Source organism: Pleurodeles waltl, chromosome 7 (assembly GCF_031143425.1).
Source record: "Pleurodeles waltl isolate 20211129_DDA chromosome 7, aPleWal1.hap1.20221129, whole genome shotgun sequence".
Lineage (NCBI taxonomy): Eukaryota > Metazoa > Chordata > Amphibia > Caudata > Salamandridae > Pleurodeles > Pleurodeles waltl.
In genome coordinates this window covers 593921114-593935980 of record NC_090446.1, presented here as the reverse complement: position 1 = coordinate 593935980, position 14867 = coordinate 593921114, and the positions used below count along the sequence as shown (strand labels likewise).

Sequence of the window (14867 nt, the reverse complement as noted above, 5' to 3'; positions counted from 1 at the left end):
GAAAGGACAGACATACTGATTGTTAGTGTCTTGTGTGCCTGAGCTGCAGGAGAGCTATATCACTTGAAGTGTGTCTCCTGTGGCCGTCTAAGTATATCAGTAGATAAGCTAAACTTACAAATTCCTGGTGAGGTGTGTTACTGGGAACAAACATATAGGATTCTTCCAACTTAGACCTAGAGAATAAAGTTATCTGTGTTCTACCAGTACATGTGGACATTCTTGAATATAACATTTGTGTCTATCTTCCTAGCACAATTGAGAAATCTGTTCTCCCTACTAAGGGGGTTATTCCAACTTTGGAGGAGGTGTTAATCCGTCCCAAAAGTGACGGAAAAGTGACGGATTTACCACCAGCCGTATTACGAGTCCATTATATCCTATGGAACTCGTAATATGGCTGGTGGTATGTCCGTCACTTTACCGTCACTTTTGGGACGGATTAACACCTCCTCCAAAGTTGGAATAACCCCCTAAGTGTTTTTCATCTCTCCTCCTTCTGGTGGATTTCTGCTCCTGTCAACCAGGGGATGATGAGATCGCGACAGGCCCAGGGGACCTTTCTGTTGATGTCCCCAGTGCACTGTGATATACAATATGAAAGAATTCCCTTTGCATGGAAAATGGTGGGTAAACCCAAGGGAGGGACAGTTAAAGGAAACACAAGGGCCTGGATACACTAAGGGTTGCATGAGTTCTTGCCCAACACTAAACAACTTTGTGTTGCACCAGCAGACGTTTTAAATGGAAAGTAAACATACTATTTTTGGCATTGCTTTTCATTATGCAAGCCCCCACACAAAATGTTAGTAAATATCCTCCAAAGTCTTCCAAATGAGACATGCGGCCTCCTTCACCACAGGACAAGCACGCAAGTTACAATATGGCTGACAAAAGCCTCTCAGGTGTCCGCACCAAGTCAATGGCAGAAATCTGGCTTGTGCTAAGGTGACCGGAGACATACAGCACTAGATTGGTGGAGTAACACTCTAAATGTATGGTGATCTTTGTCTCCCAGTGGTAGTGTTTAGAGGCAGTGTATGTGTTTGTCTTGTATGTGGGCATTGTTGTTTGAGAATGTGTGGATGTTTGATGTGTCTGACAGTTTAAGTTGTATGTGTGCAAACAAGTATTCATCCATTCAAAGGGAACACGTATGTTGTGCGAAAGTTTGTGTGCAGTGTGTGTAAGGAAACGCGTACATGAGCATCTAGGTATATACACATACTGTGAGAGAAAATGTGTCTATATACCTTCACGAAGAATGCAAGCTTGAATGTATGTGTTGAAGGCATGAATGTGTATGAGTCTTTTTTATTCAGTAAAACATTGGAATGTTGGGAGCTCTGTTGAAGAGAATGAAGTGGCTCAGGGCCAATGATGGCTCGTAAAATCTTTCTGCTCCAACATTCCAATGTTTATCTTTCTGTTTGCCCCTGTTTCATTATAACATTCTGCTTTTAGTCGGTGGAATATTTAAAAAGCCTTAAAGCCCTTCTGCGTCAGGCTGTAACAGTTATTAAAGGACCTCATAATCAATCTAGGTCCTTGTCTGTGGCTGGTACCTATAACTGAGGTTTGGGTCTCGAATAACTGTTACTGCCCTCGGCAGTGGGCTATAACACTTAAATAACTGGACGCATTTGGGGCAATAAAGTGAAAGAGAACACACTGAAAAGACAATATTGACATACACCACAGGCAGAGTTGTGGTGGCCAGGGAATCAGAGGCCAGTAATAGAGATGGTGATGAGGGGTTCCCACATGTGGGCAGGAAGTTGTTCAAGAGTTTGAGCATGCCATACTAAGACTTTAAGTACCTTCAGAGAGGTAGTGTGAACCTAAACGTGGGAGAAAAATGTGAGAGGAATTGATATCACACACCCTTTGTCCCTTGGTCCATCAAGAGCCTCTGACTGGTGAGGGAAATGTTGTGTAGGGCAAGGTATGGAACCTATGGAAAGTAAACAGGGCACATAAGGCTCTGTTTCCTCTCTACTCCTGCTACCTTCATGACTCAATAAATAGCAAGGGAAGTATCAGGGATTCCAAGGGGCACATCAAGGTGGCAATTGCTATCCCTTATTAGCACCCACTAGTGAAATGCAAAATGGTGGTGCAACCTGCAAAATGTAATGAATCTTCAAAACTGCATTTCACGTGGTCATTCCACAGACTGCAAAGATCTTTGGCTGAGTGGAGGAGCCTGCGAGAGGGATTTCTTTACACCACATTGGTTGAAGGGTTATAGGCTATGCCCTTCATCCCAGAAAGTAAAAGATGACCCAAAAACCGACCCTAAGCAAATGCTCCAGTCACAGCCTCGGTGGAGGCTCTGTAGCAGGTATTAAACTCCAGCGGAGAGTCTGGCTACCATGTGAGGAGCTGGAGGGAGCCGCACCACTATGTGCAGCGACTGGACTGTCCCGGGTATGTGGACTGTGTGTGAGGGGCTGGAGGGACCCACACCACTATGTGCAGCGACTGGACTGTCCCGGGTATGTGGACTGTGTGTGAGGGGCTGGAGGGAGCCGCACCACTATGTGCAGCGACTGGACTGTCCCGGGTATGTGGACTGTGTGTGAGGGGCTGGAGGGAGCCGCACCACTATGTGCAGCGACTGGACTGTCCCGGGTATGTGGACTGTGTGTGAGGGGCTGGAGGGAGCCGCACCACTATGTGCAGCGACTGGACTGTCCCGGGTATGTGGACTGTGTGTGAGGGGCTGGAGGGACCCACACCACTATGTGCAGCGACTGGACTGTCCCGGGTATGTGGACTGTGTGTGAGGGGCTGGAGGGAGCCGCACCACTATGTGCAGCGACTGGACTGTCCCGGGTATGTGGACTGTGTGTGAGGGGCTGGAGGGACCCACACCACTATGTGCAGCGACTGGACTGTCCCGGGTATGTGGACTGTGTGTGAGGGGCTGGAGGGAGCCGCACCACTATGTGCAGCGACTGGACTGTCCCACGTGGGTGGACTGTGTGTGCAGGAACCGGAGAGCAGCATATGGTGGAGGGCTTGAAGGAGCCATACCACTGTGTGCAGGAACTGCAGGGATACACAGACTGCGCAAGGAAGCTGAGAGAGACACAAACTATGTGCAGGGGACGGCGGGCGATACACACAGAGTATGGTGGAAGGAGACAGAGACACACAATGTGCTGGGCAGCGGGGAGACATGACTGTGTATGCAAGGGCCGCAGAGAGACAGAGACCTTGTAGTTGCTATACTGCTATGTGTAGGGGTAGCAGACCCAGATCATGTGCGCAGAGTAGATGTAGCTAGAACGCAATCTGCATTTATTTGAGAGGGAAAGGGAAAGAGAGAGGGAGAGTTACCGTGTGCAAGGACTGCAGAGACAGAAGGGAAGAGTTGTGAAGAGTCCAGAGGGAAGCAGGCTGCTATGTGCTGGGGCTGCAGGGGCCGGGCGTGAGGCCTGGGAGCCCGGAAATGGGGGGAGAGCATACATTTTCCACTCTGCCATTCATTAATGCTTAGCAACGTGATATGATCTGTAATACTGTTGTATTTACAGTCCCACTCTCTAAGTGCTAATTGAAGTCTATCTCAGCCCCCGGCCCCCAGGGGCATACCATCCGAGTATCACTGCTCAATATGGTATTGTCCAAGTGAAGAATACGCCTATGTTCCATCAGCCCGGCCTTCACTGCTCGAGAAGTGCACAGAGAAGAAGGAAGGACTCAGGAGTCGTCGATGACTGCCTCGCTAGTCTGGAACATGACTCCCATGGCCCTGAGGAGGGCTGGGCTTCTTCCTGTTCAGAACATCCGGGAGAGTGTCATTTCATTGAAGCAAAACCAGGCCCTCTAGATTCATGCCTGGTTGATTACATGTAGACCATGGTCCAATGAGCTCCAAGCATGTCTGATCCAGACCCAGGCCCTCACCCAAGGCCGCTGGGTCTTATGGCTAATGCCTGGAAGAAATAGAACCTAGGGCACAGAACGAGGGCAGTGAGCTCCACACCAGCCCCCCCTCGTGGATACTGTGCTGGACAGGTTGGTTGCATGTCTAAGGGAGGCTGTGTGGGCACGTGCAAGGACATCTTATGCTGACTTGCAAAATACAAACGTCATTAGCAGTTCCTATGCAGAATCGGCGGTCTGTGTGCACATCTTGTTCTGGTAAAGGCTCGGGGTGTCTGCACATCCATGGGTCTATATGCATATCCACGAGGCGAGGGGCTGCTGTGCACATCCTAGGGAGGGTTTGATTACATATACAAGAAATGCACTGTGTGCAACTCCCTAGAAAGTCCTGTGCCGCTGAACTGGTCGTTGAGTTTCTTCCTGGCAGATGCCGTGCACAATAAGTCTGCCTTCATCAAACATCAGACAACTGTTAAAACCTTCCTTCCAGGAACATTTCTCAGAGTGTTTACTCCCTCCATAAAATTGTGGCAAGAGATGGTACAGCCCTGCAAAGAGATGTCCAGGGCTGGTCCACCTCCTTAAAGCGGTGTCACTGGCTGGTCCAGCCCTGTAAAATAAACACAACAGCTGGTCCAGCTCCATGAAGCAGGGATGAGTGCTGGCCCAGCACATATGAGAAGCAGTGACTGCTGAACCAGTGGTGAAGAATGAGCGGGTTCTGCTCCCATCTGTAGAAGCTGTGGATGTGCTGTTGGGCCCTGCAGAGAGGCTGCTGGTCGAGCTAAATGAAGTGGGGGGAAGGAATGGATGCTGGGAGCTGGTCCATCTCACTGGAGTGAGGGTGAAAGATGGTCCTTCCCAGTGAAGCAGGGGTGAGTACTAGAACAGTCATAGTCTGCAGAAGGGAATGCAAGAACTGCCCAGCCTTGAGATTTGGTGATGCGTTCTTGTCGGTTCTGGGTGAAGAGTCCCAGTCTTGGGGATGTCAGTAGTTTCCGCCGAAGCCAGGTGTCTTTTGCAGTCTTGTGGAATATCCCACTCAAATCAGATGTTTGTCCACTGTGCCGTGTCTACTCGAGATTGCACCCTATTCAAAAATGTCAGAAAGAAGCCGATAGGTGGCCCACGCATCATCAGAGCTGAGCGGCCTGCAGGAAGCCTAGAAGCAGTGTCAGCGGAAGAGAGGGCATGAGGGAGCCTGCTGACGTATTATTAGTAGATGTCCCGGAGCCCCATGTGGCGACTTCATGACGTTCTGCAAATTTACCAGTGTCCACCTCCACCACCTGCGGTAAGTAGAAACAACAGCCAGTAAGACAGGGGCCGGTACAAATAGAATGAAAGAGGCACAACAGGGTGACCAACCAACCTTTATACGGCAAGTTGCCTGCAATTCTGCAATTGCCAAATATTCTCAATTCACTCTTATTCTCAATACACTCTGCTTCCGACCCTCTAAATGTGTCAGTCAACACAACAAGCTGTCATAAGCATCATAAACACCCTTAATCATGTGAACAACCTCAATCTTGCTACTCGTCAGCCAAATGCCAACTGCCCCTTTTCAACCATCCTTGACACAGACGCAGCCTCTATCCTGCCAACCACCTCATCAGCCTGCTACTGCAAATCACTGACATTTTTTTTATAGCTGTCCTGCTAACCACCCACAACATTGCTAGCCACTCCGGCCGTCCCTGACATGCAACCTCATTCCTGCCAATCACTGAAGACCATCCAGAATCCTGAAAACTTTCATCTGTGACTGCCATCAATCATGCCACAACCCCGTACAACCAATATAGTTTCGTACTTCCAGCCTGCACCTGGCCCTCCTTCCTCTTTTGTTTAGTGGATATAACTTGCAGAGATTTTAAGAGCAACTTATTACCTGCTGCATTTCAGACGTCAAGGAGGCATCACTGCCGCTCCTCTGGAAGGTGCCCGAGGTTGCAAGGGCATGAGGCAGCACTGGGTTCAATCCCATCTGAGCTCGAACTGCCGTCTCTATAACAAGAAGTTAAATCCTTATTGTAAAAGGCATTTTCATAAGGTCAAACTTGCCAATAGAGGATGGAAAGGGTAGTACATAGCACTGCAGAATATTTATTATTTTATTTATTGATTGAAGTACCTGTTTAACATGGACCACACCACTCAGATATACAACAACAATTGTAGAGGAGTACAGTAAAGTCAGTAAGGTGGAGATTGTTGAGTTAGTCTTTTGGATATGAGCTAAGTAAGTTGGTTTTCGGGTTTGCCCTGAAGGAGTACAGGTTGAGACTCAATCTGAGATCCTCACGCAGAGGGTGTTAGAGTCTTGCAGTTAAGTGTGATGGCCTGGTTTGTGGTCTTGGATGTATTTTGGGATTTTGAGGATCATTTGAAATTTGCTTCTAGGAGAGTACATCTTTAAGCAGTAGTAACTAAACGTTGTAAGCATAGTTCACAAACTGCTGGTGCACTGAGAACTTGGCACGGAGAAACATCATTCCTAACTGTGTGGACATCTGATTGGCTCTAGCAGCCCAAGGCTGACATTGGACTCCACTGCATCTCAGCCATGAGTATGATTCCATTCCATAAGGTGTTTCTTTCAGTTTGAAAAGCAATGCTGAGGTCACCTTGCTGAAGACCATTTCAGATTACCAAACAGGGGTGGGGCTGAAGTCCTTGTGACCTCCAAACTTTTTCTGAAGCCAAGAGCGCTAGTCCCCTGAGCTCTGGCACCACAAAACGGGGTACGGGTTGCGGAGCTTGATGATGGAGTAAGAGGACAGCAGTGCAGGCAATCCAGGTATATCAAGAAACCCAACAGAAAAAAACACACACTTCGGCATCAAAATCCTGTCAAAAGAACTGTGCAGCAGCGACATGGACCACTGTCCTGCAAACCCTACTGGAATGGAGTCAGCTGGACAATGGGCGCCAATGGAGGATCTACACTGCACTTCTAAGGCTTCATTATGATTGGTCCCTTAATGCCAATTGTGCCAATAAAACAGCATTTACCATATCTATCAGAACTATAAGATCTATGGAAAACCTAGACTGATTTACCTGAGTTGACTGATGAGGTTTTGATATGGGTCAGTGATAAAGGGTTCTATTTATGTATACAGTTGACCTGTCTGTTTAATCTTATTTTGTTGCGCTAAAAATGCAATAAAAACGTTATTAAAAAAAGAAATTTACTTAGCATGTATTGAATTGAACGTGAGGGCATACGTTGCATAAAAAAGTAATGCAATACACTCGAAAGACTGGTTCAACAGAAAATGTCTCTCAGACACAGAAGAACTACGTTTTACTGTCCCTCTGAGAAGTTCTGCTAAAACCAGGCTCCAGTGGGCCGATAACTTTGCGAAATAACACAGATGTGAAATGGAAAACTAACGAGTCTGTTTGCCTGTCACTTTCAAACGATGACTTTTCGTTTCTCATCAATATCTGAGAAAGCTGAATAGAATTGGATTGGTTTGTGCATCTGGTATGCCCAAGTATAAGTAGCTTTACCAGTATTGAATACCTTACGGTAAGGCGGAAACAGAGGCCAGTGAGCTTGATTCACAAAACCTTTTGCCGTTCTGTTACAGCCAAAAAGTAGAATTTATGCTAGCAATTCCCAAATCCTGGTTCAGGAGCACTTGTGTATATATGTATGCAGTATTTGTGGAGCAGAAATGCATTGCAGTACTGTACAGGGTTAAAGGCGAGGATGCAGTCAATGTGTGATAGCAGGGGTAGATGGTTTGTGTATTGTCACTGCACTCTGGTGTAGTGTTCTTTAAAGATGTGTGTCTTCAACTCTTCCCTAAGTTAGAGCAGGGTTGGAGTAGTGCAGGTGGATCTGTGGATGCTGCTCCAGATGTGGAGAAGGCCTGTTATCTTGTTTTTTAATCATTTGCACTCCGTCATCTCCAGTCTGATGGGATTCTGGCTGCTGCAACACATCGGAGGTGTTGAACTTTTCGGTCAGATAGGCAGCGTTGCCAGTCCTCCTGGCTTTCTAGATGATGTAGCTGTTTTCAAATTAGTGTGGGCTGAAAAAACACCAGGATTTGTGAATTTTCAAACTTCAGATTCTACTTACTACTGCCTAAACTCCACTAAGTTGTCAGGAGGTTCCAGACTAATATATTTAGTGAAGGGTTAAACAAGTAGGTGTTCCCAGGTAACAAACCAGCAATATTTAAAAAAACAGCCAAGATGGAACGTTGTAGGTTTTCACAAAATATTGACTCACTGTTCCTACTGTATTTGCACACCTACCTTTGGGCCTGAAAATGTCATCATTCATGAGCAAGCATGGTTGAAAAGTGCCCCAAACACCCCCATAGTTTCAGGATGGGAGACTACGGGAAGCAAGCCCTCCCATAGGGAAAATTATTTCAACAGTAGAAAAAAGCTTCACGTAAAATGCACAAATGCACATTTGTACCATAATTACTCTTGAGGAGCTCAGTAGTAGCTACCAAAGCTCCAAGTATTTCAAGTGCTCTTGAAGTTGGCCCCACAAGATAATATTACTCCATAGAAAGTATAGATGGCAGACACCATTTTCTGTTGCTACATCATACTATGTAAAAGCTGTCTTGGCTTGTAGGTTGGCATCTAATAGGGCTAAGCTAAGAAATACATTGATTTAAAAACTGCGATAACCTTCTGCTCTATTGTATTTGAGGCGAAACTGTCACCACCTTTGAGAGTGAACCCCGACTGCACCGCGACAGCTACCACTGGAGAGTCCAAAAACCTGAAGGTGTCTTGGCTAACTACTGGATGCAACAGTACCCACCGCCCTGTGCCAGTGACAAGAAGAGCCTTTGCCAGAAGCAATAACGATGAGCACTATTACCTGGCCGCACCAAGGCTTGGAAAAAATCATGTCTGTGGGTATATCAATCTCTGCATGTGTTTGCTTTGTACTGAACACAGAGCCACAGCTCTCCTTCCTTAGCTCTGAATAACAACCTCTATCACTACATTGTCCTCAATAGCTGTACTCCACACTGCAGCATGTCTCATCAGAGGTCTGAAGAGGTAGGTTTAACCTCCTTATCCCAACACTGAAGGAACAATGCTGGCTCCTCCTTGAAGCTTGCATCATCTTGAAAATTAGCCACAAAAAATGGCACTGCAGCAGATCTAGCAGACAAAATAATCACCTCCGGCGGATAGCGTCACAGTGGGAGCCAGAGCATTGCCAGACTGGAGACGAGGACATTCATGTAGGAGAAGACCAGAGGCAAGCCTGCTCCATTTATGCACCCAGCATCTGGAACAACATCCTCACCAAGCTCAGAACTACTGCTAAAGCATGTCATTCAAAAACAAGCATTGGCAAACCCAATAGTTTGGGCACTGACTGCCTGACTTTCGAGTTTGAGGGGAGCTGCCAGGCCCTTGTCAATATATTAAAAAAACAATGGCTAGAAGCAGAAATATTTTTTGGTCTGAAAAACACAATCATCGTAGGAGTCTCTGGCACTTAAGGGGTCGTCTTTGTGTGGGATCTGCTCCTTGTGAAAGAGCAGAATGCCATCACTCACTGTAAAGTTATCCAATGGCTGAAGAGGGCTGAACCCTTGCCACATGCTGTATGCCTTAATGAAAGGGGAGGAGGGGAGGAGAATGTGACTGCCCCAACACAATAACGATGAAGAGAGCTGGCTGAAAGCAACCAAATGTATGTGTACTATATATATATATATTCTTCGAAGAAAAACAACTTGTAACACTCAGAGCCCAACATCAGATGGCGGGATGTGCACAGCATGTGTATCTGCAGCTACACATGCCATCGAACATATATATATACATGGAAAATGTCACTTACCCAGTGTACATCTGTTCGTGGCATTAGTCGCTGCAGATTCACATGCTGTGCACATCCCGCCATCTGGTGTTGGGCTCGGAGTGTTACAAGTTGTTTTTCTTCGAAGAAGTCTTTTCGAGTCACGAGATCGAGGGACTCCTCCCATTTCGGCTCCATTGCGCATGGGCGTCGACTCCATCTTAGATTGTTTTCCTCGCAGAGGGTGAGGTAGGAGTTGTATATGCTAGTAATAGTGCCCATGCAATGGAGTGAATACGTATGTACATAATGTAGTTTAAAGTAATATATTTACAAATATACAGATGTTCAAGATCAACTTCTAAACGGCTACAGGCTCCCGGGGAGGCGGGTGGGCGCATGTGAATCTGCAGCGACTAATGCCACGAACAGATGTACACTGGGTAAGTGACATTTTCCGTTCGATGGCATGTGTAGCTGCAGATACACATGCTGTGCATAGACTAGTAAGCAGTTATCTCCCCAAAAGCGGTGGTTCAGCCTGTAGGAGTTGAAGTGGTTTGAAACAATGTTCGTAGTACTGCTTGTCCTACTGTGGCTTGTTGTGTCGTTAGCACATCTACACAGTAGTGTTTGGTAAATGTATGAGGCGTAGACCATGTAGCTGCCTTACATATTTCGGTCATTGAAATATTTCCTAGAAAGGCCATGGTAGCACCTTTTTTTCTAGTTGAGTGTGCCTTTGGTGTAATAGGCAGTTCTCTTTTTGCTTTAAGATAACAGGTTTGAATGCACTTAACTATCCATCTAGCAATGCCTTGTTTAGAAATTGGATTTCCTGCATGAGGTTTTTGAAAAGCAATAAATAATTGTTTTGTTTTTCGAATTAGTTTTGTTCTGTCAATGTAGTACATTAACGCTCTTTTGATGTCTAATGTATGTAGTGCTCTTTCAGCTACAGAGTCTGGCTGTGGGAAGAACACTGGTAATTCTAGTGTTTGATTTAAGTGGAACGGTGATATGACTTTTGGTAAACATTTTGGATTTGTCTGTAGAACTACTTTATGCTTGTGTATTTTAATAAATGGTTCTTGTATGGTAAATGCTTGAATCTCACTTACTCTTCTTAAAGATGTGATGGCAATAAAAAATGCAACTTTCCATGTTAAGTACTGCATTTCACAAAAGTGCATGGGCTCAAAAGGTGGTCCCATGATGAGTCGTGTTAAGACAATGTTGAGGTTCCATGAAGGAACTGGTGGTGTTCTTGGTGGTATAATTCTCTTTAGACCTTCCATAAATGCTTTTATGACTGGTATCCTAAATAGAGAAGTTGAGTGCGTAATTTGCAGGTAAGCTGAAATTGCTGTAAGATGTAGCTTAATGGAAGAAAAAGCTAGCTCTGACTTTTGCAGATGTAGTAAGTATCCTACGATGTCTTTGGCAGATGCGTGTAAGGGTTGAATTGGATTATTATGGCAGTAATAAACAAATCTTTTCCACTTATTTGCATAGCAATGTCTAGTGGTAGGTTTCCTAGCTTGTTTTATGACCTCCATACATTCATGTGTAAGGTCTAAGTGTCCGAACTCTAGGTCTTCAGGAGCCAGATTGCTAGATTCAGCGATGCTGGATTTGGGTGTCTGATCTGTTGTTTGTGTTGCGTTAACAGATCTGGTATGTTTGGTAGGTTGACATGAGGCACTACTGAGAGGTCTAGTAGTGTTGTGTGCCAAGGTTGTCTTGCCCATGTTGGCGCTATTAGTATGAGTTTGAGTTTGTTTTGACTCAACTTGCTTACTAGATATGGAAGGAGTGGGAGAGGGGGAAAAGCGTAAGCAAATATCCCTGACCAACTCATCCATAACACATTGCCCTGAGACTGATCTTGTGGGTACCTGGATGCGAAGTGTTGGCATTTTGCGTTTTCCTTTGTTGCAAATAGATCTATTTGTGGTGTTCCCCAACTCTGGAAGTAAGTATTCAGTATTTGGGGGTGAATCTCCCATTCGTGGATCTGTTGGTGATCCCGAGAGAGATTGTCTGCTAACTGATTCTGAATTCCTGGAATAAATTGTGCTATTAGGCGAATGTGGTTGTGAATCGCCCAATGCCATATTTTCTGTGCCAGGAGACACAACTGTGTTGAGTGTGTCCCTCCCTGTTTGTTTAGGTAATACATCGTTGTCATGTTGTCTGTTTTGACAAGAATGTGTTTGTGGCTTATTATGGGTTGAAATGCTTTTAGCGCTAGAAATACTGCCAATAGTTCTAAGTGATTTATGTGAAACTGTTTTTGGTGAGTGTCCCATTGTCCTTGGATGCTGTATTGATTGAGGTGTGCTCCCCACCCTATCATGGAGGCATCTGTTGTTATTACATATTGTGGCACTGGGTCTTGGAAAGGCCGCCCTTTGTTTAAATTTATACTGTTCCACCATTGAAGCGAGGTGTATGTTTGGCGGTCTACAAACACCAGATCTAGAAGTTGACCCTGTGCCTGTGACCACTGTGATGCTAGGCACTGTTGTAAGGGCCGCATGTGCAACCTTGCGTTTGGGACAATGGCTATGCATGAGGACATCATGCCTAGGAGTTTCATCACCATTTTGACTTGTATTTTTTGTTTTGGATACATGGCCTGTATTACATTGTGAAATGCCTGAACTCTTTGTGGACTTGGAGTGGCAATCCCTTTTGCTGTGTTGATTGTCGCCCCTAAGTATTGCTGTGTTTGACACGGCAGAAGGTGTGACTTTGTGTAGTTGATTGAGAAACCTAGTTTGTGGAGGGTTTCTATGACATACTTTGTGTGTTGTGAACACCTTTCTAGCGTGTTGGTTTTGATTAACCAATCGTCTAGGTACGGGAACACATGTATTTGCTGCCTTCTGATATGTGCAGCTACGACTGCTAGGCACTTTGTAAAAACTCTTGGCGCAGTTGTTAATCCGAATGGCAACACCTTGAATTGGTAATGTATCCCTTGGAATACAAACCTTAAGTACTTTCTGTGTGAAGGATGTATCGGAATATGGAAATATGCATCCTTTAGGTCTAGTGTTGTCATGTAGTCTTGTTGTTTGAGTAGTGGGATTACGTCTTGTAATGTCACCATGTGAAAGTGATCTGATTTGATGTAGGTATTTAATGTTCGGAGATCTAATATAGGTCTCAGACTCTTGTCTTTTTTGTGTATGAGAAAGTACAGAGAGTAAACTCCTGTTCCTTTCTGGTGTTTTGGTACTAATTCTATTGCTTCTTTTAGTAGCAATGCCTGAACTTCTAGTCCTAGAAGATCTATATGTTGTTTTGACATATTGTGTGTTTTCGGTGGGACGTTTGGAGGGAATTTGAGAAATTCTATGCAATAACCATGTTGGATAATTGCCAGTACCCAAGTGTCTGTTGTTATCTCCTCCCAATGTTTGTAAAATTGGCTTAGTCTCCCCCCCCACAGGTGTTATGTGTTGGGGATGTGTGACTTGGAAGTCACTGCTTGTTTTGAGGGGTTCTGGGGCTTTGGAACTTCCCTCTATTTTTTTGGAATTGTCCCCCTCTATATTGCCCCCGAAAACTTCCCTGCTGATATTGGCTTTGATAAGTGGGCCTTGCTTGTGAGGTTGTGGCCTCTGTAGGTTGACCTCGAAACCCTCCCCTAAATTGTGTTTTGCGAAATGCGCCTCTGCTTTGTGGGGAGTAGAGTGCGCCCATGGCTTTTGCGGTATCAGTATCATTTTTGAGTTTTTCAATAGCAGTGTCGACTTCCGGCCCAAACAACTGCTGTTCATTAAAGGGCATATTCAGCACGGCTTGTTGTATTTCCGGCTTGAATCCTGACGTACGCAACCATGCGTGTCTCCTTATCGTTATTGCAGTATTTACTGTCCTTGCAGCCGTATCTGCTGTGTCCATTGATGACCGTATCTGATTATTGGAGATACTTTGTCCTTCTTCTACCACTTGTTGTGCCCTTTTTTGGAACTCTTTGGGTAAGTGTTCTATGAAATGCTGCATTTCGTCCCAATGAGCTCTATCGTATCTTGCCAAAAGTGCTTGTGAATTGGCAATACGCCATTGGTTTGCTGCTTGTGCTGCAACTCTTTTACCCGCAGCATCGAATTTGCGACTCTCCTTGTCTGGAGGTGGTGCATCTCCCGAGGTATGAGAGTTTGCTCTCTTGCGAGCTGCCCCAACAACCACAGAATCTGGTGTTAATTGCTGCGTAATATAAACAGGGTCTGTTGGTGGTGGCTTGTACTTCATCTCCACCCTTGGAGTTATGGCTCTGCCTTTTACAGGATCCTGAAATATTTGTTTGGAATGTTTTAGCATTCCCGGGAGCATAGGTAAGCTTTGGTATTGGCTATGAGTGGAGGAGAGTGTATTAAACAAAAAGTCATCCTCAATTGGTTCTGAATGCAAGGTGACGTTATGAAACGCAGCTGCCCTTGAGACCACCTGCGTGTAGGATGTACTGTCTTCAGGTGGCGACGGCCTCGCAGGGTAACAGTCTGGGCTGTTATCTGATACAGGAGCATCATAAAGGTCCCATGCATCGGGATCATCTTGACTCATTGCAGTATGAGTCGGGGATTGCATCAGTGGTGGAGTGGCTACCGGTGATGTGTGCATTGATGGTGGTGGAGATGGTGGTGGAGTTGTTTGTCTTGCCACCTTTGCCTGTGGCTGCTTGTCCTTTTCTTGAAAGGCAAGTCTTCTTTTCATCTTAATTGGGGGAAGAGTGCTTATCTTCCCTGTGTCTTTTTGAATGTGGAGCCTTCTTTGAGTGTAGTCTGGCTCAACAGATTCAAGTTCCTCTCCGAACTTGTGTCCTTGCATCTGGGAGGACAATCCCTGTTCCTCTGTGTAGGAACCTGTTTTTGGTTCCGAGGCTGGATGTTTCGGAATCGAAATCTTTTCAGTCGCCTTTTTGGGCTCCGAGGAAACCTTCTTTATTTTTGGAGTTGTGGTGTCTCTGTGCCGAACCGTTTCGGTGCCACTGTCTCGGTGCCGAATCTGCTCGGAGCCCCTGTCTCGGGCCCGAGATTGTTGTGTGGCGGTATCTCGACCGGAGTCGGATGACTTCGCCACATGCATGCCCTTTTTCGGTGTCGATGATCGGTCACCTATTTTTCGGGTTAAGCCATGGCCTGTTGGCGGTGGC

The 14867-nt window shown here is 45.7% G+C and overlaps 1 protein-coding gene across 1 annotated transcript in view; it reads right to left on the bottom strand.

Annotated features, from left to right (window-relative positions):
• Positions 1 to 419: 419 nt before the first annotated feature.
• Positions 420 to 14867, bottom strand: part of GFRA3 (GDNF family receptor alpha 3) — a 115313-nt gene continuing 100865 nt past the window's right edge. Inside the window, exons 7-8 of the mRNA XM_069244455.1 lie at positions 5792 to 5907; positions 420 to 5186 (exon numbers count right to left, since the gene is read on the bottom strand). Of these exons, the coding sequence (XP_069100556.1) occupies positions 5034 to 5186; positions 5792 to 5907 (269 nt within the window). The 3' untranslated portion in view covers positions 420 to 5033. The remainder of the gene's footprint in view (positions 5187 to 5791; positions 5908 to 14867) is intronic.